At 40.5% G+C, this 27,451-nt stretch overlaps 1 protein-coding gene across 3 annotated transcripts in view; it reads right to left on the bottom strand.

The window, feature by feature from the left end:
• PAX3 (paired box 3) overlaps positions 1-27,451 on the bottom strand; it is a 95,936-nt gene that overhangs the window by 24,770 nt on the left and 43,715 nt on the right. For all 3 annotated transcript variants that reach the window (XM_030837538.2, XM_030837377.2, XM_030837461.2), the window contains exon 5: positions 6,459-6,664. In XM_030837538.2, the coding sequence (XP_030693398.1) occupies positions 6,459-6,664 (206 nt within the window). The remainder of the gene's footprint in view (positions 1-6,458; positions 6,665-27,451) is intronic.

Raw genomic sequence — 27,451 nt, 5'->3', positions numbered from 1 at the left:
CATTTGATGAACTGCAGCCTGGTTCATTTTCATCTGCTCCTGGATCTTTCCCTACTTGTACGTCTCTCTTCAGAGCCCTTCTACAAAGTCATATTCACGCTTTTGGACATGATATTTAGATCCATTCTGGAGTAATATAATATCAAATGATTTTTTGAAACAAAATTTAAAATATAACATCATAATAACTAGGGATAAAAGGTAATGAATCACAAAAGAACAGGTCTTTATAAATTTTTCTCTTCACGAGTAAAAAAAGTACCAATTTGTTCTCAACAATGAAAGTTGTAAAAAAACTTAATATTTTAAGAAATACGGTAATACTTTTCATTCACATGGAAGCAGTGCAGACCAGGCAATAGTTGAATCCCACCTTTCCCCACCCCTCACTACCTCTGTGATCTTGAACAATTTGCATAATATCTGTGGGTCTCTGTTTTCTCATCTGCTAAATGGGAGAAATAAAAAACTCCTTCAGGGCTTCCCTGGTGGCGCAGTGGTTAAGAGTCCGCCTGCCGATGCAGGGGACACAGGTTCGTGCCCCGGTCCGGGAAGATCCCACATGCCGCGGAGCGGCTGGGCCCGTGAGCCATGGCCGCTGAGCCTGCGCGTCCGGAGCCTGTGCTCCGCAACAGAAGAAGCCACAACAGTGAGAGGCCCACGTACCACAAAAAAAAAAAAAAAAGCTCCCTCACAAGATTAAGTGAGACAATATAATCAATTAAATGAGACAATACAATCAAAGCTTGCAAAACACCTAAGAGATACTGTGTTCAGTAAATGTTAGTTATTAAATACAAACCACACTGAGAAATCCAAGAATTAAGAGACTTGCTTTTTTTTCTAAGCTCTCTGGTCTACAGCCAAAGCCTTTTGTGCCCCTGAGCAAACAGGAAAGTACCCAAATAACACCTCAAATAATTGAACGCCAGTTTGGCTTGAATGGAGACTTAGGTCCAAATTGCTTCCAAGGTTCATGGATTAGTGTTAATTGTCCCATGGTGTAAGCCTAATTTTGCCCGTCAATAAATTACTGGTTCACATTTTTGGCGTGGTCCTCAAAGGCAATCTAACCTACATTGTTCCAGATGGGTTATTTCAAATGCCATTTAAAAAATGGGAAGAGAATGTAATCATTAATCCTTAGAAAGAGAATTCTCAACAAGATTATAAAATGTTTCATTAAATACTAGAGCTGAGGGGCTTCCCTGCTGGCGCAGTGGTTGAGAATCTGCCTGCTAATGCAGGGGACACGGGTTCGAGCCCTGGTCTGGGAGGATCCCACATGCCGCGAAGCAACTAGGCCCGTGAGCCACAACTACTGAGCCTGCGCGTCTGGAGCCTGTGCTCCACAACAAGAGAGGCTGCGATAGTGAAAGGCCCGCGCACCGCGATGAAGAGGGCCCCCGCTTGCCACAACTAGAGAAATCCCTCGCGTAGAAACGAAGACCCAACACAGCAATAATTAATTAATTAATTAATAAACTCCTACCCCCAACATCTAAAAAAAAAATGATTTAAAAAAAATACTAGAGCTGCAACTAAAGTGCCAATTACAGTACTTTCCAAGTAGGTAAATTCAGGACAAGCTGCTTGTTCCCTGGACCTTCCCACTCACTCCACTCCCTCTCTCCCATATCTCACACGCCCAGCCCTCTTCCCATTGCTGCTACCCAGCCTTGACCACTGTATGGAGAGCAGGTTGGGGAAAGGATGAGCAAGGCTGATGAGGAGAAATGCCACGCTCCTGTGAATGTCAGAGGATCACGACACACATGAAAGTGTACTTAACTGCATCTTTATGTATCCCAAGGGCAAACTCCTGCAGAGAATTGTAGGATGACCACATTTTTGCTTTATTATGGAGTTCAGGACCAATATTCTGTACCTATCTTTAAACTATACAGATCTGGGGCTTCCCTGGTGGCGCAGTGGTTGAGAGTCCGCCTGCCAATGCAGGGGACACGGGTTTGTGCCCCGGTCCGGGAAGATCCCACATGCCGTGGAGCGGCTGCGTCCGTGAGCCATGGCCACTGAGCCTGCGCGTCCGGAGCCTGTGCTCCGCAATGGGAGAGGCCACGACAGTGAGAGGCCCGCATACCGCAAAAAATAAAATAAAAATAAACTATACAGATCTGTTAGATGGCTTTAAACCACCATTGGGCTTCCCTGAGGATCACAAATTACTGATGCTATAAGGGTCCTGAGAGATCATGCATCCTAGGGGGTTTTAATTAAAGGAAAGAACGGGGGGGATTTCCCTGGCAGTCCAGTGGTTAGGACTTCGCGCTCTCACCGCTGAGGGACTGGGTTCAATCCCTGGTCGGGGAACTAAAATCCCATAAGCTGTGTGGTGCTGCCAAAAAAAGAAAAAAGAAAGAAAGAAAGAACAGGAGGTGGTGATTTTTGGGAATATGATGAGAGCTAGGGGCCCTCTCCCTATTTAACACTTGTGTACACACACACACACACACACACACACAGGCAAAGGCACAACATTTGTGCACAAATCTCAAGTTTCCCAGATCTCCTGAAGTCCATCCATGATTATCCTGGTCATCCATGGACCCAGACTAAGATCATCTGATCTAAACCCCATATTTTCAAATTTGTATTTAAATTTTGAAAAACCTGAAGTCCAGCAGGATTACAGCAAAATTGCGACTTGCCCAACAAAACATTTTTGGCAAAGCTGAAACCAAAACCCACATCTTCTGAGACTCCTAGTTAAATGCTTTTCCACAAGCAGCTTCCTTTCCTGTCTTCCATTACCTGGGTGGTAAGAGAACAATGCTTGCCTACTTCTTGGAGTTTTAGATGGAATATTTACTAAAACGTTTACACATCATAAATGTCTGCAAGTCACCCTTCCTTACAAAACTTTAGTGCTCGCCCTTATTTGCATAGTAACAGCTACCCAGGAGGTGAATTAGGCAAATTAGTCTTTGCTGTACAATCATTCTTAGATTGTGTACTCAGATTTGACTCTGATAAATATAACATAGCTACTGTCTAAACAAATTTTTATGGAATACTGACATAGGTCTAATTTATTAAAGCTTTAGTCTCATTTTTATCCAGAAGGGTTTAGAAGGTGTTTTTTTTCCCCCCCCTCTGGGAGGAAAAAAAAAAGGAATGTAGACACATTTGGGTTTTTTGTGGGGGGCGGGGTGCGGTGTTTGGTGTTGGGTTTTCCCAGGTGCCCCAAATTAAAATAACTCACACTCTCTGGCTATCACTCAAACTGAGTTGACTTTGCTACTGCTTTCCCAGATCCTTCTAAAAACTAAAGGATTTTGTTCTGGCATTTTAATCAGTGATTAACTACTCCCTTCTTTTTCCTGCTGGGTTAAGTAAAAGATCCATATGCCGGGTGTTGTAGGGAATTTGTTAGGCTGTAGATCATAGCTGTGGTGCAAGACGTGATGTGTCTCAAGGGAACTAATGAAGCCATAAGGAATGCAAAGAGTCACCGGGTTAAAGCCACATTAGGACAGCTGTTAGGTTAATGAGGGCCCCGCTTCGGAGAGGAGGTCACTGTATAGAAAAATATGAACCACTCTTTATTGGTTTGATCCCATGTCCTCTGGAAGTTAATGGGCCATTCTTATTCTCCTTTGACGTTCACTGAGCCAGATGCGAGTGCCGGGCACTGTACAAGCTGCATGCGGTTGAGATTAACTCTGTCCCCCCATCTTTGTCTTTGGCAAAAGCAACAATGAACGAGGGAGAGCAACACAGCACGCTCTTTTCAATTTTCCGTCACTCTCTTTGTTTGATTTCTTTACAGCCAATGTTTATTTTTTGACTCTGAGTTCAGAACTGATCTTCGATCTATCTTAAGGACAGACCCAGTATGTGGGCTTGGCCAGCCAGAGAGGATAAGGACCAGATCCTGGAATATAGTGGGCAGTCAGTAAAGGTTTGCCAAAAGAATGGAAGAATGAATGGACCTCACTTTCCATTTAAACCAGGTGACCACATAACTATAATAAAAACAAATAGATTTGATATATGTAATATTTGTAGCATTATTATATATATTATAATACATACGCTGTATATATTACCATAAAATAATGTGATATTTATATATACGTCTATAAATATCATCATGATTTGTGGTCAGCGGTGGACATTTCTGGGAAGGAGCGCTATATCACAATGTAATAGGCAGAGGGATCGAATAGCTCCAGCTGTAAAACATTTGTGTTGCAAACCCCAGCATATCTGTGACTCTTCCCTACACTCACCTTTGCACCCACCTCCAGCTCACACGATCAGCTGCCTACCTTCCACCTTTCAAGGCAGTTCTCTCCTTTCCATCCTCACTGCCACTGACCTACTTCAGAAACCACTGAAAAGTTTGCCGTTGTCCATGTACCACCCCTAAACTCCACAGAGTGCCTGGTACATAACAAGGATTCCTGAAATGACGAGTGAATAACCTGAGTTGACACACTTCTGTATGTTATATCTGACATAATCATATTCTCCCCATAATGATAACCAAAGTTAAGAATGAACATTTTCATAAGTACCAAAAAATAAACACTAAGAATACAAAGAGAGCAAATAGATTTTCAAGCAATCATATTCCTTCCTGCCACCCTAGCACTCCCTACCCTTAACCAAATTGAACTATTCACTGTGTTCTCAACACGACTAGAGTGAAAAATGAAAGGTCATCTGATATGCAACTCATGTGCTTCCGACTCTGTGCTTTTGCTCATTATTCTGTATTACCAAAATACTCTCCCAACCTCCCTGTCCAATGAATATCTATCTAAACTCAAAAGGCCATCTGAACCCTCCCTTCTTCATGATCCCCTCTTGTTTGCTCCAATAAAATCTGACCCTTTCCTCTTCTCGACTCTCACTGCACTTCAGCTCTCTCTAACACACTTATCATCTCGGCTTTGTTTTTAAATTATTCATGCGTTTACTTTATTACCCATTAAATACTAGTTCCTTGAGAAATTTGCCTTAATTCATCTTAGTGTTCCTTGGCCTTCCTAGCACTGTGATGATCAGAAAGAAAGTCAAGTTGAAGAAAACAATCCCTCTGACTTGGCTCTGCAGGCTACGAGAGGCTATTCCAAAATAGTCTGTGATAGGAGAGGTAGTTAGATGCTTATGGGAAAGTGTCGATCAATCTGGAGACCACATCAACTGCCTAGTTCACTGCTGAGTCCCCAGCCTCACTCTAACTATGAACGTCAAGTATCTGGCAATAACATGACGTTTCCAGACAAGGTAACTTCACTCCTGGGGCAGTAAGGGGTTCCAGGATACCCTGAGGCATTTGTAATCTTTCCAACCATGCTTTACTGCCTTGAGAAGAAAGTTCATTACTCACAATGAAACATCATTCTATCGCTCAATAGAAACATATTACACCAAAGTAGCCTTTCCAGAGGGTTCAGAACACTTCTGAGTTGAAAAGATAATTTAAAATGTTCTTTAAATAATACAGTTACTTGCAATGCTTCTAGACTTAAAGGAAGGGATTTTACCTTATATAACTTTGCACATCTTCATAATTGAAAGGCCATAGGGAGGAAGTGTATGGAATCCAATTACCTCCATCACTTACTAGCTACATGACTTTGGGTAGCTACTTAAATAGTCTGAGTCTCAGCTTCCTCATCTATAAATTGGGGATATTAATAGCACCAACCTAGGGTTTTAACGGTGAATAAATGAACTGATTCTTATAAAGCATTTAGAACAGTGCCTGGCACAGAGTAACCACTCAAAATTTTGCTATTATCTATGTACCACCCCCAAAGTCTATACAGTGCTTGGTACATAACAAGGATTCCTGAAATGGTGAATAAATAATGTGAATTGACACCCTTCTCTGTGATACATCTGATATAATTACATTCTCCTCATAATGACAACCAAAGTCTAAAATAAGAATGTCTACTTTCATAAATACAAAAAAAAATACTAAGAATACAAAGAAAGCTAATTAAATGGATCACAGTTTTAAATCTATATATATAAAATACTTGTATCAAATAATGTGATAGAAAAGAAGCAAATATAGCCATCACATCAATAAATTTAATTGGACTTATCAACCTATTAAGAGGAAAAGGAAAACTTTCTGACTGGTTAGCAAAGTAATATGTTGCTGTATACCACAGACATACCTTGGGGGAGATGGCGGGGCAGGGGGCGAGGGGGGGGTGTTGGCAGGAGGTGCTTGGACCAAGCACATGCCATAAAATGGAAACGGAGGTCATGACGTCGTTATCACGACACGGCGAAATATGAAGGAAAGAAATGAGAGAGAAAGGAAGAACTTTATAATGTGAGAGGCTGCCATGCACAATGAAGGACCATTCCTGATATATTTACTTTCTTGGTCTGAAACATGCTTTAGAGGAGAAGACACTCTTGTTTCCTGTGTGGGTTTAAGCAGGAAGGGGATGTTTGGATGTCAGTACCTGTACTCGGGCCTCGGTGAGCTTTGCCCTCTGGGCCAGTTCCTCCCTAGTGTAAATATCAGGATAGTGAGTTCTTTCAAAAGCCCGTTCCAGTTCTTCAAGCTGCTCTGCTGTGAAAGTGGTTCGGCTCCTGCGCTGTTTCCTCTTGAGCGGTAAATCTGGTTCAGAGTCGATGTCAGAGCCTTCATCTGATTGGGGTGCCGAGGCTAAAAGCACAGGAGAAAAAAAGTGATCAAATGTGAATCAGAAAACAAGTCTGGGGAGTTCACTGGTAGCTGAGCAGTGAGGATTCAGCACTGTCACTGCCATGGCCCGGGTTCGATACCTGGTCAAGGAACTGAGATCCCACAAGCTTCTTGGAGTGCCAAAATATGAAAAAAAAAAAAAAAAAAAAAAAAAAAGTCTGACCAAGCTATAATGATTCAAATCCTAGTCTAAAGTACATTCCCAATGTCCTCCCACTGACACAAAGCCCCTCCTTGCAGTATTACATTATTAAATGGTATTTAATCTCTTCCCCTATCCCATCTCCAAGGCCCCCAGGCAGAAATAATGGCTCTCTGCACCTGTCATTCTAAGCCCATTATGAACTCTTAGAAAGCAGAGACAGGCCTTACTCCATGTTTCTGGCCCATGTCCTTAGCCTTTCATGGGTACTCCGTTCTTGTCTAATAAATGAATCACATTTAATCTGGTTCCTGATCAATCTTCACCAGCCTTTAGACCAGGAAAAAATTTGTGAAAAAGTGATTTTTTAAATTAATATTCCAAAACTGACTTCGTATCTAAAAAGGCAATAATCGTGAACTAGTGCAGGATCCCTATAAATTTGTAGACTGTACCGCTCCTGTAAGAAACACCGTGTTAAATTTACTCTCTCATTGCCAGATATTAGGAAATGCTTCAAGGAGAGTTTAGACATTGTTAATGCAAATCTCAAGAACAGACTCAGGAAGAAGCTGTTTCTAAACAGAAGTTCAGAGTCTGGGTCTGAGAGGCAGCTGCTTAGGACCGCTGCCTAGTTTGAGGAACGCAGTGCAAAATAAAAACGCAGGACCCCCGTGTTCACAAGTTATCACGAATTTCAAGATGGCAACTACAGAGCATAAAACTAAGCACGGGGCCTTCTGCACATGGGGCCCTGAGCGACTGCATAGGCCACACGTCCCTGAAGCCAGCCTTGCTACAGGCCCCCTCCTCACCAAAGCTTGAATTTGCCTGGATGAGCACGCATCAGGAAGGAGACCTTCCAGTTTTAGTATGCAGGCGCCCAAGAAACCGGAGGAGGAGTTGGGAAATTGTCGAAATTTGCATTAATAATGCAATTTAGCGTCTGTGAGTTGTGACAGTAGAGCACCTGTTGGCCAACAGCAGGTTCTTCAGCTTGAAGATGCACCAGACATAGGGCTCTCGGTAGGAGAGCAGCCCCCTCCCAGAGGCCTGGCCCTCAGGACAGTGGCAGAGGTTGTCAGAGGGCTACCAGGCCACAGACTCTTGAGTGTAGCGTGGGAGCCAGAGCAGCCTTGCCCCTGAACACATGCAAATGCTCTCAAAACTTCCCAAATAACTGGAGGATCCTCTGGGGAAGAGGCTGAGGTGTGCTGTCAGCAAATGAGGAGAGAAAGCCAGAAAATTGTAGATGACTAATGTCAACGTCAAGGTAACTCATCTCCGCCCCCCAGGCTGGTAGAACCTGGGGAAATGCCGGAAGAGCAAGAAGCGATCCTAAAATGAAGTATCTCCTATACTACTAATTCTCTTTTCTCTTAAGCTCAAACTTAGTTCTGCCCTATAGAAATTTAAAATTTCATTTTACTTCAGTATAAATTATAAGCTGCCCCAAAAGGTACACATCCAAAATAACCCACAAATATAATTTTAAGTTTTCTAATATTTTAGTCCTTCTACATTTTATTCACATTCAAATACTGTGAAATTAAGAGAGTAAATTAATAATATATATGACAAATCAAAGAAAACCGATACTGGCACATAAAAGCAAAAGGGAATTATAATATGTAATGCTCTACTGTATGTTAGCCATTAAGCTTGGTTTTTCAATTCTTATCTAATTTAATGTAAAATGGTCTAATTTAATATAAATCTTATTTTAGGAAATGTTAGTATTAACTGAAAGAAAGAAAAATAGACTTTAAGTATGCTAACACTTTACAGGAGTATTAACATGCTAAGAAATATGTCATTCATTGCATTATAAACTTCAAAAGCAGCCAATACAACTTACATGTGTATACCTTTAATAAACGTGAACCAAATTAAAAGAACAATAATTTGTGCCTAATTGTAGGGCAGCGGTTCTCAAACCTCTGGAGCATCAGAATCCCTGGAAGAACCTATTAAAAACCAGATGGCTGTCCCCTCTTCTTATTCCATACGTCTGGGGTGGGCTCTGAGAATTCACATTTTTAACACATTCCCTGGCGATTGACGCTGATGTTACTGATCCTGGACAGACACTTTGAGAACGCTCTGCAGAACATTTCAGATTAATTATTCACTTCCCCCTCAAAATTCCCAAGTATATAAAATATTTTCTGCCACAATTTATCCAAAAAATTGCTCCCACCTGTATTTTTTTCCGTTATAAATAATATACTCCCCAAGAAACAGATTACTCATTCCCCTAAGAAGAAAATAAATTTTTATAAAATGTTTTCCTTCCATGCTTCCAGTTTCTGTTGCCCTGACTTTTCTGTCTAAAGTGAATTCAGGTGAAAAACTCAACAGCATTTAAGAACTGACCAAAATCTCTCCTCTGCCTGTGAGAACCTTAAATCTTTGCTTGCACTTTCTCTTACTATGATCCCATTAGGATAATAGTATGTGGAAATTTTCATGTTTCCTTTGGGAGTCTCTGGGGCTAGTAAATCCTCCCAAGTAAATATGATGTGCCATGCACTGTCAGGTCAATTAATCAAAATCATCGCTGGTTTCTGGAGAAAGAGGGCTGCTTAGATGTACAAGTACCAACCAGAGTTAATTCTGAGGGTCAAGACCACTGTTTCACCGTAACAATTAACATCCCCCAGAATAGAAGCTCTATGAGCTCAAGACCCTTCCTTTGCCTTGTTCATTGCTAGAATTACTGCTGGAACATAATAGGTGCTCAATAAATACATGCTGAATGACTAGAAGTACAGGAGAAAAATTAAGTTTTGAACCAAAACTCACTTTTCTGTCACAATTTTACATCTTTAAAATGGAAATTCTGCTCTTTTGAGTCACCCAACTACCATTTATAGATGAGCTTTGGGGCGGGGGTTGTGAGTCCTTGAAAATTACTTGGAAATTCTTGCAAGTACTTGCATGCCTGAATTTTTCTAGGAAATAATTACCAATTTTTTCAAAGAGGATTGTGATTTTTAAAAAAAGATGAAGAACCACCAACAGTCAGTGATAAACAAGACTCAAGACTATCTGAGTTCAATAGCACAGCCTTTACCACCAAAAATAAATTTTTCTTTAACAAGCTAGCAAATTACTACTTTTATTCCTAGACTGTTTATTCAAAAGCAATCCAAAGGTTCCATCTAACTAGGAAAAACTCGAAATAGCATCATTTTAAAGACACTGAGGAAACGATTTGCCTGATTTTTCTGCTAGAAAATTATCTGAACCAGCTGATCATTTTTGACACGATGAAGCCACAACCTTACAAGTTAATTCTAACTTTTCCCCATCTGTAAACTCCAAAAGGATGTGGGCTTTAAAAAATGTTCAGTCAGCAACCCTAGATTAATCTACCAGCTAGGAAATACTAGCTCTTTCTAAAGATGGAAACACTACCATTTCTTATACTACTCAATAGAATTAAATTGTTTTCTGTGTTTTTTTTTTAAATTTATTTTATTTTTGGCTGCGCTGGGTCTTCATTGCCGCGAGCAGGCTTTCCCTAGTTGCGGTGAGCAGGGTCTACTCTTCATTGCAGTGCACAGGCTTCTCATTGCGGTGGCTTCTCTTGTTGCGGAGCACGTGCTCTAGGCAGGTGGGCTTCAGTAGTTGTGGCTCACGGGCTCTAGAGCGCAGGCTCAGTAGTTGTGGCGCACGGGCTTAGTTGCTCCGCGGCATGTGGGATCTTCCTGGACCAGGGCTTGAACCCGTGTTCCCTGCATTGGCAGGTGGATTCTTAACCACTGCACCACCAGGGAAGCCCTAAAATGTATTATTTACACAGAACATGGTTCACAATAATGTCCTAAATTTGAATCATTCAGTTTTTACCAAAAACAAGTCTAAAACTTAAATCCCATTTTAATAGCACAAATTAAATCAATCCGTTGAAGTTCTATTTTACATATTTAACTTTACTCAAGATACTGGAACAAATTCGATACTAGATACCAAGTATCTAATCTTGCTAAATATTTCAGCAAAGTAAAAACAAGGCCTTTCTTTCAGACAGCTTGACAGAAAGAAATTATTTTTTTCTGTGAATAATATTTAAGCTATGACTTGAAAACTACAAGCAGTGTTAGCAAGACAGTTATCTAAATGCTAATAAATTGCCAGGATATAGCAACTAGATTAAATATAATTTCTTCAGTCTATACTGTCTGGCCTTAATTTTTTTTTTTTTTTTTCGGTACGCGGGCCTCTCCCGCTGTGGAGCACAGGCCCCGGACGCACAGGCTCAGCGGCCATGGCTCACGGGCCCAGTCGCTCCACGGCATGTGGGATCTTCCCGGACCGGGGCACGAACCCGTGTCTCCTGCATCGGCAGGCGGACTCTCAACCACTGCGCCATCAGGGAAGCCCTGGCCTTAATATTAAAGGGAGACTTTCATACATTTAAGTTGCTCAGTCACATTCTACACCTGCCTTCACAAAGTTTGCTTTACTGTTCTTTAGAGATATTGTCCCCTAATTTGAAATTCCAGAATAGTTCTCATAAGAAAATCCATATCAATACATAATACATGGTCCTTTAAGTGGACATTTTATTGTTTTAATTGCATAAAAATTCTCAGATTTTATCCTAATCCATATTCTTATCAGACTTTGAAAGTTTTGACTCTATTACCAAAACCCCTTCACAATCCATTCTCTGACTTATACATTTGTTTAACTCAATGTCACCAATGAACCTGAAGCAAACCTTCCCAAGAGGTGGAGAATTTCTCTCCTTTCCTTACGTAACTACACAAAAACCCGTGAAGTAAATACTCACCCCAGAAAAAGGAAAGATTCAGAGAGGTTATTCAGGTCACACAACTTGGAAACTGGGATTTGACCCAGGTTTATGGGACTTCGGAGAACTCTCTCTCATCTAGCCTGGAGTGTTCTAAATAGGTGTTGAGTTTCTTTATCACACACACACACACACACACACACACACACACAGTCCCCTTTTGAAGAGGAATACCGGAAACACACCAAAACAGGAATCCCAATGTAAATCATTTAGCTGATTGCCACTGCTATTCTTATTTGTCCCAAATTTTCAAAACTTCTTAGAACCAAATGAAATTGACAGAAATACAAGTTTAATCAATAGTATATGCCAAATCAATTTCCCAATTGAATTTAATTCAACAAATATTTATTGAATTCTTTATATATTCAAAGTATAGATGTTTAATGACAATAAAGCACTAAGAAATGGATCAATTTTCCAAGATATTGAATGAATTTAAGAAATTAAAGCAGTCAGTCTGACCATGTGCAGTCTCCATTAATAATCATCACAGACGCTTAGTTCTAAGATCCAGGGTCAATAGGGAAAATACTACTGTTCACAAGCAGTTGAACTGATCACTCTGTTTATATCTTTATTAAAGTCTTCTTTTTTGATATTAAAGGCACCTTAGTGAAAGGATATCAAGAGCTGTAAAGTAACCTCAAATTCTTTTTAGGCAAAAGTGTAGGAATAAAAACTTGAAATCTGTTGGGATATTCACAAGTTATTCAGCAGAAACCTCAGCGTGATCACCAGGAAAATGTCACCTCTCACCCAGGTGCCTGAGTGTTTCAACTCTGTGCTTTATTCTTAATTTTAAAAGAAGCTCATTTCTTCTTTTTCTATGTTAAGCTAATTCTAGGTCTTAGGAGCAAAATTTTTAGTTATCCCAATCATCTCACATTAACTCCCCAAATCAACCTTGGGAAAATGGACATTTTCTGCTTAAAGAAAAAAAAAAAAAGATCAAGCATAGGCAACAATCATACCCCATAGGATTACAAATTCTTCTTTCGGAAACAAATCAAACTGGGAGGAGAAGGCAGAAGTATTACCACCAGCGGACCAACCATGAAGTTTAATTAAAGAAGGAATTACAGAATTAGAGAGTATGTCTTTGTCCGTTAACCCCTTGTGACCTCTTCTATAGCCTCAGGAAATATTTCATCCTAGTTAATGCTATTATACATGAGATCTTACCTCAATTTTATAGGGATTTAGTCACGTGGAATTCTATAATTATTGGTTTCCAGACCAGTATAATTCAGAGATGGGAGACAGGCAAAAAAATGGAGAGCCAAAATCATTCACAAGCATGCACTTGGCACACTGTCTTTCTTCTCAGCAAGACTTTTCATCTGAATAATTAAAGAATCAAAACATGACAACCATTTAAACTCTATGTTTTCCCCAGATATAACACAATGCAATTTACAGACACGGGAGGAGGTGGGGGGAATCTCTCTCTGCAGGTTTTGAGGCTGAACTTCCTTGGTCAACTGTCATTTATTCTAAGACAGCCTCAGACCAAATCAGATGGTCGTCCCATCTGTACTAACCTTTCCAAGCAAAACCTGTCAGCGTCGGCACTCGAAGCTATGTTTCACCGATGAAAGAACAAGATACAGATAAAAATCGTGCCTAAGAGCCCCACAAGGTGGTTTCACCCTGTGTCAGACAGCATGAAGGTATTTCAGAAGTATATCCCATGAGGTCTTTAACGGGTCAACTTGAAGTTGGATGTACTTACTTGGCTAATTGTAGAATGTCTCCTGTGTTTGTGAGTTTTACCATTCAACACCAAGGGGACAATGGGACAACTAACTGTTTTCTGATCTGAAATAGCCCTTTTACACTGAGAGAGATGTGAATGACCTCTCTCGTGTTTACTCGGGTGAAAATCAGGAAGAGTCTGATATTCCCTCACAGACCCAGAGTAAATGACAAATGACACTTTCCCTTTGTGATCTTTGGGATTTTTGTTGACTTATTTGGAGGCTTTTGTTGGATCCCAAGAAATGGCCTGTGGCCGAGGCCTATTCTACCGATTTCCACGCTCCATCTGTGGAATCCATCAATGGAGCGTTTACCCTCATTCAGGGCTCTGACACCTGCCTGGCAGGGAGCAGCAGACACAAAGAAAGCCGGAGTGGATGAGAAAGGGGAGGTTGGGTGTTTTTTTTTTTTCCAGAGGAGGGAGGAGGGGGAGGTTGAAATGGAAGCACAGTAGGGGTTAATCCAAGCCAGTTGAGAGACTTCAGCACCTGGAAGCTTCTCTGCCACATTAATTCACAAGCTAAGAAGTAATCGGCAACATTATTTTTTTTAATGTTTTTAAATTGTATATACGTCAAGAGAAGGAAACAAGAAGAGACCCCGCTGAAAGGAACAAACCAAAGATTTACAACAAAACCCTAAAGTAGATCTAGAAAGCGGGTGTGACCTAACAAACTCAAGCTATCTAAGGAACTTTCCAGAATTCCTAACTCAGAACTAGGATTTGAGTAATTGTGACCATGATCGTTGATAAACTAGGAGAGATAGTTTATAACCTGATCAGTGGCCTCTTGGCGGGTGGCGGGGGGGGCGGGGGTCAGGGGGTCTTGTTTTGCTTTTATTGCCTCTACAACTTCTCCCCCAATTTGCCAGTCCAAAAATCTTTAGCAAGTGCAAAAAAAAAAAAAAAAAAAAAAGCAGGACAGTGTATGGCAAGAATATTCTGGGCTCTCTCTCGGAAAGGTTCTTTTAAGAACTCTAAATCTAATTAAGACCCTCCAGCCATTCACCTACTCTCGTTCCCGCCCAGCAGTCCCCATCTGGGGGCTGCAGAAATGTAACGCCGGTCCCCTCCCCTCTGACCCAAGCCCTTCCCTCGGAAGCCGCCTTCTCACAGCACGGGGTCATTAGAAGGAAAATAAGCTCCTGCCAGGTTGGTGCTAATCAAAATAGCGCAAATAAACCCTGACACTCAACAACTCCCCGAGTCCCTGCTGCCCTGGGAGGAGAGTACAGATTGGTTATGAATATGGCCGGCCGCGGGGGCAGTCCAGGAGGGCCGCGTGTGCTCCGGGGCCCGAGAGTGACTTGAAATGCACAACATGGACCATTGGGTGTTTATTTAAGATAAGGGCTGACAAGCAGAGGCTGGCTGAACGGCCAAGCTGCCTCCGAGGCAATGAGCTGCGTGGCCCTAAAGACCCCGGATCCTGAGGTTCTAATAACATTGAATTTCAGGGGTGTGTTGGATCTCAATCCACGTTACACTGAGGAAATGTAATCCGGTGGAGTTCCCTCCTAACAGCCACTACCTGACCATTAGTCACTTAAAAGGCCTCCTTTGTAACAACACAGCTAGAAAGAGGCTATTTCTCCTTCACTTACTGCAGCCCCGCTAGTGATTATTTTTAGTAGCTGTATTCGTTGATGTGTTTAAGTAAAAACATGTTTGTGCCCTTTCTTTTCCCCGACACAAGCAACATGTTGCTTAAAGGAGCCACAAAATCCCAACCAAACTGCTGTTTCAGCACCTCCTTCCAAAGGCATAAAGTGAAGAAGGAATCGTTACTACTTTTGGGGACCCTGACAGTGACCCAGATTAACCCAGTGGCTTCTTAAACCCTTTATTTTGAGATTTACGTGTGTGTAACAAGAATCCTTTTAACGAAATGAATCTCTCTCATCAAGCAAAGATGAAGCCACACTTCCCTACCCGACCCCGGCAAATGATTTCTACTCGCAAATATTTGTTTTCAATGGCTTTTTGAAACTTCGTGGTAACCACCACCAGCGTGTTTCAAAGAGAAAAAAAGAAAATGTGTTGCTATTCAATTAGGAAAACCGATTAGTTAACTAATTAGTCAGCTAACAGCATTCTAAGAATAGTCTCCCCTGATAAGAACTTTCCTCCCTCAAGAGCTTAAAAGTCAGTCATAATTAAAATTAAGAGCCAGAGCTCTCTCCGTGCTGAAGTCTCCGTGTCTCTAAAAGCAGTAAGCTAGGTTTTGGTTTACTGGGACTGGATTGCAGGGAGCAAAGAAAGGTAATTTGCACACTGAAGGGGAACAGGAAAACAGTAGTTCTTGTGAAAGGAAAAGGGCCAAGTGACTTTTATTTACAATTGCCAAGAGAGAGGCCATTATTGACCATATGTGCCACAATTGCCCTCTTATCACGGGCTGGCCATCATGTCCTTTGGGAGCTGTTAATGAACTGGGTAATTGAGCTGCTGACATGTGTTACCAAAACAAAACAATAGGAAGAAGAGACAAATGAACATTTTATTTGCCAATCAGAGTAGGTTCAGCTTTTCAGGGAGCTGCAGCTAAGTAACTGACTGAATACATAAAACAGTGCATTGAGAGCAAGCAGATGCAGACACAATAATAGTTAACTGACAGCTTATGGCCCATCTGTGCTTAACATTTTGTTAGAGAAATTACTTGACTTGCTAAAGAGACAAGTCATACATCTGCCCCAAGTGCTGCATTATAAGAGATAAATCATCAGCTAAACTGTTTCATGACAATGAAAATGACAATGCTTATTAACAGTTATGCTGGGATATTTTGTCAGCACAGCTTGACACAGTTATTACTTACTAAAAGTGTGACAACTCATAGATATTCAATGGAATTGAGTCAGGAAAGAAAATCAGGACACAGCAAACAAGTTGAAAGAACAATAGGCATTTTTAATCTCTCAGGATTAAATATGCATTTCTAAAATGTTATGAATGAAAAAAATAAATGCATGAAATAGAACATAAGATCATGTTCCATATAGTAATTATGTATCTTTCTTCCATTTACACCTTATTTATGCACAACTGTAGAATATTGGAAATGCTCTCGTTCTGGGTGGCTTACCACTAATATCACCAATGATATCAGTTTAAGAAATAATTGTGGCTAGCCATTTTACTTTCCCAAACATACCTTCTTTTCCTCCTTTGGGAAAATATTTCTCTAATAGGGAAAGAAAAACCATGTTGCAAAACACCCACTTTATGAGGAGATTTAGCTTATGTTTTTGTTACTGCATTTGAATTGATACCATATTTTTTGGTCCAAGTGTTCATCCACTGCCATGTAGAACAACTTAATTCTGAAATCATTTTTATGTAAACTGGTTAACTAGAGGCAGAACATGGATCTCTCAAAGCCCTTCTTGTGATGGTTCCTTCAACATTCTGGCAAAATCACCTCCATAACAGTAATAATGATATAAGAAAAGCTGCTATTCACTGATTTACTGACAGCTTACTATAGCCAACCACTGCTTCCAGCGTTCTTGATGTGCATTTTCTTTCATCGTTACCAAAACCCTATTGGAGTATTGTCATCCCCATTTTACAGATGAGAAAAAAATGAGGTCTCAAGAGTAATGTAACCTACCTGATCAATGAGAACTAAGAGAGGCTACCCAAATATAAGATCAATGAGTAACATTGTTATTTGAGGAACAGGTCGGTTAAACCATTGATGTGGGTTGAAAAAAAAAGGCCAGTATCGTCACATTTTTCTTCCAAGTCACAGTCAACCCTATAAATCCGTTGCGAAAACATGACCATAAAAGGTGAGTGATATTTTCCATGGTGGTTGGTGTATGTGAAATTATGTTACATACAGTTACTAAGAAAGAATTCTGGCTATGAAACCCAAACCTTAACTATATTTACAGAGCTTTAAATAAGACACAGTTGACAAAGAACCACCCTGCCTTTATTTTCCACTACCGAATATTTTTGCTATTGTGTGCATCAGTCATTTAAAAGTCAACAAATAAACTAAGGCTGAATATATAAAAGAGGTGACCAGTTACACAAAGAGCCTTTCAGCAGGTAGAAAACAAAAGAATGCTTTTGCCACCCTTATGAAGACAAGATAACCCAAGACACACAAAACCTAAACAACTAAACTTTGTCAGGATTAGCATGACTGGGAGATGTTTGGAAAGGAGAAGAAAGGCAGATTGAAGAAGAAAGTTAAATACTACACTTTTTGTGCCAGAAACCAACCAAAGGAGTTAAGAAGAAAAATGACTAAGAGACCTGAAATACCAAAGCAAAACATTTACAGAATTTCAGAATCGAAGGAAGCAACTTTTGGCCAGTCCCTTCATTTTGCAGTTGAAGGTCAGAAAGAGCAAGTAGGGTTGCCCCAAATCACACATCTTTCAGTAAACATTTACTGAGTGCCTAAGATTTGGCTGGTATTGTCCTTGGCACCAGCCATGCAAATATGAATAATGTATGGCGCTTAAACTAAGAAAGTAAAACTCAAATCACCTAACTCCCTCTCCAGTGCTCTTTCCAGTGAATCAAAGTAAAGTATCACTATATACGGAAGATAATCCAGCCATGCCCTGCAGCAACAGGAAGATTAAGTGGTCTCTCAAGGCTGAAAAACCTAGATACATTATTTACTAAATAACAGAGCCATAGATTCTGTGCGCCTGTGATCTTTAATACAGAGATCAAATTAATACATAAATGCTTTAACTGACACCTCCCATATGGTATTTCAAGATTGTTTCTTTGCTTTTCGTTTTCTCTTGGGTTCCAAAAGGAAGAAAAGAGGCAGTATGGGAAGCTTGTTTTGAAAATCCAAATCTTATCTGGGTCAATTATTGCTTGTTGGAAGATAGAAAGAGGTAATAACTGAACATAAATGAAAGAGGAAACTTTTCCTGGAGGCAAAAGAGAAGGCTGAGCTTAATTCTCCCTGGCAAACGCATTAGTAGCAACATCAAGGTCATCATCAGAAATCACTCATGGGAGACCTACTGTGCAAATAGTACTTTGATAGAGGCCGGGAGGAAAGGGATAATGAAGAAGAGAGTGGGATTTCTCTCCATCCTGCAGAGGTATGATGCTCAGACTTGGAAGGTTGGCTTCCAAATTAGTGTCATATCCCACCAGAGAACCCCAGGAGGAACTGGCAAACCAGTCGAGATGACTAAGCAGATAATGGTAAATGATACATCACTGTCCTTAGTCAGATAGGGATGGCTGATTTTTGAAATTTTGTTTTCTTCTCTTTGCATATAAGCAACAGTCATCGTTGAATTCGGAAGAGATGATACCAAAGGTTTGCACAAACAAAGCAGTAAGCCATGGTAGAAGACCCCCAGCTCTAGAGACAAGCCAATCTACTTCAAATGCCCACCTGGCCACTTCCTTTCTGATTTGGGGCAAGCTGCTTAACCCTCTGACTCGGTTCTCTCATTAGTAAAATGTGGTTTAAAACATATGCTTCAAAGACTGGTTTTAAGGAAAGAAGAGTTTGTGAAGCACAGAACAGCTCCTGATGTACAATATATCCTCCGAAAATGTGGCCCTCTGCATCCCTTCACCTTCATATTATCCAACCCCACCGGGCATTAAAAAAAAAAATACCATGATAAAAATGCTCTCTAAGTTCTAAGACTCAGAGAGAAAAACAATCAACAAAACTTTGAAGATGTATGTAGCATTTCCGGATTTTGTGAAATAAGAGCATTATCCTGTCTCTCATCTGCTTCCTCTTCTGAAGATCCTGCCCATAATCAGCCAGTATATACATATCCACTTACAAAGGATATTCAGTTCTTGCTCCATTTCCAATTCCCTTAAAAATCTAAAACGTAGCCCAGGATACTCTACTCCTCCTGGCCCAGGGCATGTGTCTGTGCTGTGGGATCAATGGTTATGGTAGCTATGAAAGTAAATAAATCCTGTGCTCCCAAATACCTCAAGACTTAAACGAGAAGGCTGAGCTTAACAAAAGTCAGGCAAACAGCCTACAAGAAATTAAGTATACTTGACCTCTCCTTTATGCCAACATTCATTTCGATTTCCATGGGGAAGAACTTTGAGTATGTTTGCTTGGAGGCAAATTCTCATCTTCAATTTTGTCTACTGATATGAATCTATATAGGCAAAATGAAGCATAGTTTTGACCAATTCACTATCTTCTCATTTTGATTAGTGGCCACAACCAATGTGAATAGGTCAGGTACCCAACTCTAGAAAAGAAAAAAAAAAAATCAAGAACTCTTTCAAAAGCAGGCTTCTATGTGAATTGTTGGGCAATTGCCTTTCCTCTCCACATTAGCTTTCCAGGAACTATCTTGCAGAGCTGGAAGGAAATGAATAAGGAAGTTTTAGGTAGGAGAGAGTAAGGGAGGGGAGGACAGAAGAGGAAAGAACAGAAGAGAAGAGGGTCAACTTTCCTTCCTCATGAAGAAGAGTAATAACACAATAAGTGATTTCAGAGTTAGTGGGTTGACCCCAGGCACTCCTTTCTCCAAAAGGCTCTGATGACAAGTCTTGTTGAGTTAGGAATGCCTGCTCGGACAGAATGGGGCGGGCAGAGGGTAAGGGTCTGAAAATGTGTCCTGATCTTCGGCAGCTTTGAATAAATTAAGGACCCTCCTGGATGCTGACCAAATGTAGTCCTACTCATCCTTCCCACCCACACCAGCCAGTAATTTTAACTGGAAATCACCCCATCAATATGTAAGGATAATGCCAGCATTTAAAGACTATGTTGCCAATTTAGTTCAAAGTGAAGCCCTACTCTTCGTCACCCAATTGTAAGTTTATTCCTAAGAAGAGTTTCTTGGACAAAATACATTTCTTATTTTGTTGTGGATTTTTGACTTTACATTATAAAGGTAAATTACATTATAAAATAAAATTTGAGCAGTGTCTAAAATTAGAGATCAGATTGTGTAAATGGATGGGTGGACGGATGCATAGACGGATGGATAGATGGATGCATGAATGTGTAGATGGATCAAGAGAGAGATATAGATTGGCCAATCTCCTTTACCGTATTTCTTTCCATTCTTTTGTTCCATGTATATTATTAACGAAATATAAGTTTTTAATAAAAACCCTCTCTTGGGCTTCCCTGGTGGCGCAGTGGTTGAGAGTCCACCTGCCGATGCAGGGGACGCGGGTTCGTGCCCCGGTCCGGGAAGATCCCACGTGCCGCAGAGCAGCTGGGCCCGTGAGCCATGGCCGCTGAACCTGCGTGTCCGGAGCCTGTGCTCCGCAACGGGAGAGGCCACAACAGTGAGAGGCCCGCGTACCGCAAAAAAAAAAAAAAAACCCTCTCTTGATTAGCTACACAATTAAAAAGTAAATAAATTTTTTTCCTCCAGCAAGTATTCAAATGAATTTGTTGTTTTAGAATAACAACAAAATTGTTTGGTTGGTAGTATTGTTGATATGTAAAAATTTCACTTGAGTTCTGAGGTTATGTAGGGTGCTTCCAATTTGCTCATCGAAACTTGTAGATACATTTGAATGTACAAATATAAGCATTTGCCCATGAGGACCGAGATAAATGACGTGTATTCACACTGCGTTCACATGTGAATGCAGTTATACAATTCATTCAAACAAGCACTGAAGCCACTGTCATACATCTCTCTCTCCACTCTCACAGTAAATAAGCCACAGTTTTAAGAAAGCTTGTCAAAGGCTTGAGTCATCAGAGGTGGTTGTCCTTACTGACCACGCCTCTCAAATCCTCATCCCCATTTCCAACCATGATGCAACTGAGTAAGAGGGGGCCCTTAAAATGCTTTCTTCTTCCTGGTAGAAGAAGCCAGAGCAGGATCAGTATGTGAATGTCTGAGCATAAGATGGGCATAAAGAGAGACAGTGGCTAGAAAAGAAAACCAACAGGAGAAAACCAACTGAAACAGGAAGATGACGTTCCAGGTAACTAACAATGTAAATTGCAGGGGAAAAATTAGGAATATTGTTTAAAATATTTTTTCCACTATTTGCTAGAGATGTTCATGTTTTGTATTAAATGCGCTGCCTAGCACAGAATTTTAAAAACTGGAAATTACTTTAAAATCATCATGATTTACCTTACTGATAAAAAAATAATAACTGAGTCTCAAATGAATGAAATGGTTCCTCTATCATCATCTGGCTTGTTAGTGACAGAGTTAAATCTCAGACCTAGGTCTTCAAATTCTAAATTCTGGTTCTTTTCTCTGTATCACACTATCAACTCATAATTTTCTGTGGATCTGTGGGTGAAGTGACTTCTATTTTCTGATCAACTATGGTAGGTAGAAAACTTCTCCCAGATGCACTGAATCCAAAAATTAATGAAATGAGATGAAGCACTTTGGGCTCAAATTGGGCTCAGATGGAAAAAAATATCTAGCATCTCAACCATTATATGTACATTTAACCATTATATGATTCTGTTTTTTTCTGATTATTAAAGTTCTTTACCTCATTATATCTTTGTAACAATTCTGTGAGTTAGAAATTAGTATCCTTGTTTTCCAAATGAAGCTGATACTCAGAGGGTTTAAAAGGACTTGCCCAAAGTCTCAGCAAGCCAATAAGTTTCCAGAATTAAGGAGATAATCACCAATCTTCACTCTAAAATGCATAGGAATGATTTCTAGATCATCTATTTCTTAGTATCATTCACAAATTTCTTTGCTCAAGTAACATGTATATTCAAATACCAAGCACTAATAACCAATTTTTACAAGAAATAATGACTAATATATTCCTGAATAAATCAGCTTCAAAATGTAGAAAACTATTAATGAACATGTACACGAATATCTACAAAGAGTTCACCAAGTGGAGTTTAAAGTTTTCATTGGACTGAAACAAATCTACTTCCCAGAATCCCTTGTGCTTACCAAAATGGACCAAGGATTGGCCATATCTTGACTTTGCCACCTTAACCCACTGTGTGTTCTACCACCTTTCTGCCCATCTTTACACAATGTCAGGTCTCAAAACCCAGTTCCACAAAACCTTCCCTGAACCTCCCCATCCTAAATACCCCTCCTTTCTCTGTACTGCAGGAGCACTTCATCTTTTCCATTCCATCGACACTTTTCCTTCCTAATTGAACTATCGACTAAACTTTCAGGTCAACTCTTTTGCAACCACACATTTCTCTGACCACTTCCTCGAATGTGTATAAATTTAGTTGTATGTCCCAGTGGTGCCTTTTCATTTAAAGGGTCAAGCAGTCAGAGGTCAGCAAACCAACTAGTAAGTTTATACAGACAAATCTAACCAATGCAAGCACCGCCTTACGAAGAGCAGGTTTTGAGGGAACTTGGTCCTTTGCTTGCCAGTTGAGTAGTTGTGCAAGCGAAAAATGAGAGGGCATTTGAAGGGAAACTGCTTTGTGTGTCAAAGTTCAATGGTTATTTAGACTGCTCTGATGCTGAGGAATTCACAGAAGAAGAGAAATTGACAGATGGTGTCATGGCTTTATCACAAAATAAGGAAAGAATAATTAAGAGAAGCATGGAGACCACTCTATCTCATTTTTCACAGAATTCCAGTTCATTTTGGAGGCATCCAAAGGCCAGAAATAAAGAGACTCTTTCTTGGCTTCAGTGGTTACCAGTGAGAGAAAGTATATGAAAGTGTTTTGTAAACTGTAACATATGTATTTTTGTCTTCGTCATTACCACCATATCATCGTTATTATTGTAACAGATAACGCAGCACCAAACTTTATTAGCCAATATTAAATTAAAGAGGCATTATATTAAGCCTTTCACTTTCTACAGAAAATAAAAAAATATGAGTGTATGAGGTTCTTTTCTGATAGCTTACGATATCTGCCCTTCAAGATTTCTCAAATATCCTGATTTTTTTTAATACAGGAAGACAACCGCAATGTCATTCCTGTCTCAGCTTCATGCCCCTTTCCCTGAGAAAAATCTTTCCTTTCACAATGTCTTCTTCAGTCTTAGGCCTTAGGGAAGATTTACTCTCAAATCCCAGAATTCTACATATCTCCCAACAAAGGTGTTTTTCTTTTCCCCTTCCAAAAAGGTTTAAGTAAGTCCCAGCCTGCAAATACAGAGCCAGAAACAGATCCAGGCTTTGTGGGGTCTGAAGCTTTTACAATTTGGGGGGACAGAGTTCTTTAAAAATAACCCACAAAACTAGCTTATTTTTGCCAATTTTACAAAATCACATGACCATGGGACACATTTTGAGGGCCCTTTGCGAGGATTTGGAAGGACTCCTTGCCAGTAAGGGCTCTGAAGTTAGCTTCACTGTAAATCCACTTTTGCTCATAAACCTCTGGTAAAAGTAGAGAGGCCCTAAGTGCAGTGCACAAGAGAAGGACACTTTTTCTACATCCACACTTCTTGCCATGAACATAGTGTAAACATCCCTAAACAACAGCAATGAAGCCCAGTTTACCCCCCAAATAGCAGGGACAGACAAGTCAATCAATACTCCTGATTGTAAACTTCTTTCACGGGAACATGGGGTTTCTTCCTCAATTCCAGTGAAATCAGCCTTCAGGGGCAGCCACTTCATCAGCCTGTGAGCAAAGCCCATTCCATAAACTATAACAGAGCCATACGGTCATGGATAATACAGAGAACCTCATGATAAGTACAGAAAGCCATTTTGCTTTGTTTTCAAACCTTAAGGAAACGTCTTGGGAATCCGGGGCATGTCCTGGGTAGGGATCTCATGAGGCTGCTGACACCCTCATGAAATCACCACCATGAGTGTGGTTCTTCCATGTGCTTATTCCTTACACTCATTAGCCTCAAAGGGAATACAATTCAAATGACTTGTGAATTATTATTTAAATATTTTTTCTGCAATGAATATGTGTTACTTTTATAGTAATGGAGATAGTTCCAGTATTGAGAGGTAACCCAAAAACACTTGGGTATTTTTATGAGAATTTGCAAACAACCTTCAGTCAATTCAATACTTTAACCAGCACGTGAAATCTTTTGGTACCTAAAAGGTGACACTACTAGCACCCTCTTAAACTTGAAAAAAATCAGAAAAATAATCATAAACACAATTAAAAATTCTATGCATGTTAATTAATATGGTCACATCTTGCATGGGAAACGTTGGCACCACAGAAACTGGAAAAAATTATTATGATAAGGAAGAGGGAGGACTTCCCTGCTGGTTCAGTGGTTAAGACTACACGCTTCCACTGCAGGGGGTGTGGGTCTGATCCCTGCTTGGGGAACTAAGATCCCACATGCTGCACGGTGCGGTCCAAAAATAGAAAAAATTAAAATTTTTTTTAAAAAAAGAAAGAGGTACTTGCACCAGATTTAGGCCAGATATAATACCCTAGAAATTGAAGTGGAAGAAATGGGGCTATTACAAAGTTACAAGGAAAAAAACCGGTTGGCTGTTTCAGGCACAAGTGCCTTATAATTTCACTTAAATATTACCTTGCATTTCTTCTTTAATTGCATCTGAAGATACGGCTTCATTCTCACCTGAGGTTTCTGAATTCTGAATATGTTATAGGACCTCACAGTTTTACCCCAAATAACTCATTCAAGACTAAATTTCTTTATATTTCTTCACTTTAGATCAAGCACTAATTTTCACTGACCTCAGTAGTTCTAATACATTACCATCTGAGAAAGATTTCTTAAAGATGAAATTTTGCCGGGCTTCCCTGGTGGCGCAGTGGTTGAGAGTCCACCTGCCGATGCAGGGGACGCGGGTTCATGACCCGGTCCGGGAAGATCCCACATGCCGCGGAGCGGCTGGACCCGGGAGCCATGGCCACTGAGCCTGCGCGTCCGGAGCCTGTGCTCCGCAACGGGAGAGGCCACAACAGTGAGAGGCCCGCGTACCGCAAAAAAAAAAAAAAAAAAAAAAGATGAAATTTTGCCAAGACTCCACGAAATTGAAAATGCACTTTGCATTTAAAGGACCACCTATCCCGTGACTTCAGTTGTCTACTAGAAGTGTTCCACTTTGAGGGTATAACCAGTCTCGGATGAATGAGGAAGGACTGTTGACACCCCATCACATGCTTTGCAACAGAACCAGATGTTGCCAACAGAACTCTAATAATGGGAATCTCCACAAACATAGATGTGGCAATAGGAGATAAAATAATACTTCCAAATTGGAGATGTAATGGTCTATAGCAGGGGTCCGCCAAACACGACCTACTACCTTACCTGTCTTTGCATGCCCTGTGATCTAAGGATGGTTTTTACATCCTTAAAGAGTTGAAAAAACTTAAAAGAAGAAAAACATCAATTCATGAAAACTAAATGAAATATTAGTGTCCATAAATAAAGTTTATTGGAACATAGCCATGCCTACTCATTTATGTATGGCCACATGCTACAAAGGAGTAGTTGTGACAGAGACCAGTGGTCCACAAAACCAAAAATATTCACTATACAGTCCTTTATAGAAAAAGGTCTATACGATAGTACCTGGTCTATACAATAACCAACATCTTATGGGTACTTATTACGCATCAGGTACCATGTCAAACATTTTTACTTGCTTCTGTTCATCTAATCTGCAAATGAACACTATTCCCCATTTTATGGATGAAAAAACTGAGGCACAGAGTTACTTAACTAGTATGAAGTGGAAGTAGATTTGACATAATAACTTTCTCAGGTAGATGCTTGTGTTTATGAATTCTGTGCCAAATTTCATCCTCACATTCCCTGTCACCCCCAAGGCCCACCACCACTTGCATCACCCAGGGGTAGGCAAAATACAAAACACAAACTCTCATTTTTCCCTAGCATGATGCAAGTCCCAATCCCTCTGCAGTATGCATGGAGGGATGCCTTATCCTATCTCCAGGGAAGAATGAAGCCAGAGTTGTGGGGGATTTTTTCCCGTGAGGACCCATGTCCCTGTAATGTTACTCAGCTTTACAGAACAAGTGCCAAACTTCATTCATGAATTAATCACACCCAAGAACCAAAGTTATTACTCAGTTCACAAGCAGATAGAGAACCAGGAAACTCTTTTAATTGATCAACTTTCCCAGATGGTTTGAAGTCTTGCACCTATGGTTACTTTAGCTTAATGTTGACCTTGGCTTTGACTTCAGACTATTGGATTGTCTTGGATCTCCACATGAACTCAGTGACCTCTGACGCAAGCCACTAGCTACACCCACAGAAATGCTAGAACCATAGTTGTCACCTGTCTCCCCACTCCTATGTCCCGATGCCCCACACACAACTGGCATCCTTTTTATCTAAGTGGCCACCACCGGGGCAGCAAATTTACCTATTTGGTAAACAAGGAAGCTAGAGGCAGCACACACACACAAAAAAAGAACTGGTATTTTACTCCCAGGATTCTATTCTCAACCCAGTCCTTCAGCTGGGCAAACAGTTGCCTAAATTGTATTCACCATCTGTTAAGGAGTAATAAGTATCCATAGGCGGGGCTTCCCTGGTGGCACAGTGGTTGAGAGTCTGCCTGCCGATGCAGGGGACACGGGTTCGTGCCCCGGTCCGGGAAGATCCCACATGTTGCGGAGCGGCTGGGCCCGTGAGCCATGGCCGCTGAGCCTGCGCGTCCGGAGCCTGTGCTCCGCAACGGGAGAGGCCACAACAGTGAGAGGCCCGCGTACCGCAAAAAAAAAAGAATCCATAGGTGATGGTAAGGAACAGATTTACAGGAGCACGAATAGACTTTGAAAAATGTGGAGAACTGCAGAAAGGTAAAATAAAAGTAAGTTATAGTTTTGAAGTATAAAATATGTATCCTCATTTGACATTAGTATGCTAACTTTCTCAAACACTGAAGACATTCTAGGGTGTGACTCAGAATCTAAAACTTCATGCCAGCCAAGACCCTATTTATACGAGTAACCCTAGATGATGCACCACCAGAAATAGCAATAAAACAAGTTGTCAAAGATATAACCAGAGTCCAGATAACAGGACATAACCTGTACCATACATATGTTTAGACATACGTTTTTTTTCCAGGAAAAAAAAAGGGATCAAAGTTTTTAATAACCTCATC

Source organism: Globicephala melas, chromosome 7, assembly GCF_963455315.2.
Source record: "Globicephala melas chromosome 7, mGloMel1.2, whole genome shotgun sequence".
Taxonomy (NCBI): domain Eukaryota; kingdom Metazoa; phylum Chordata; class Mammalia; order Artiodactyla; family Delphinidae; genus Globicephala; species Globicephala melas.
Note: the sequence above shows the minus strand (reverse complement) of the source record. Positions and strands in the feature narration are given on the sequence as shown.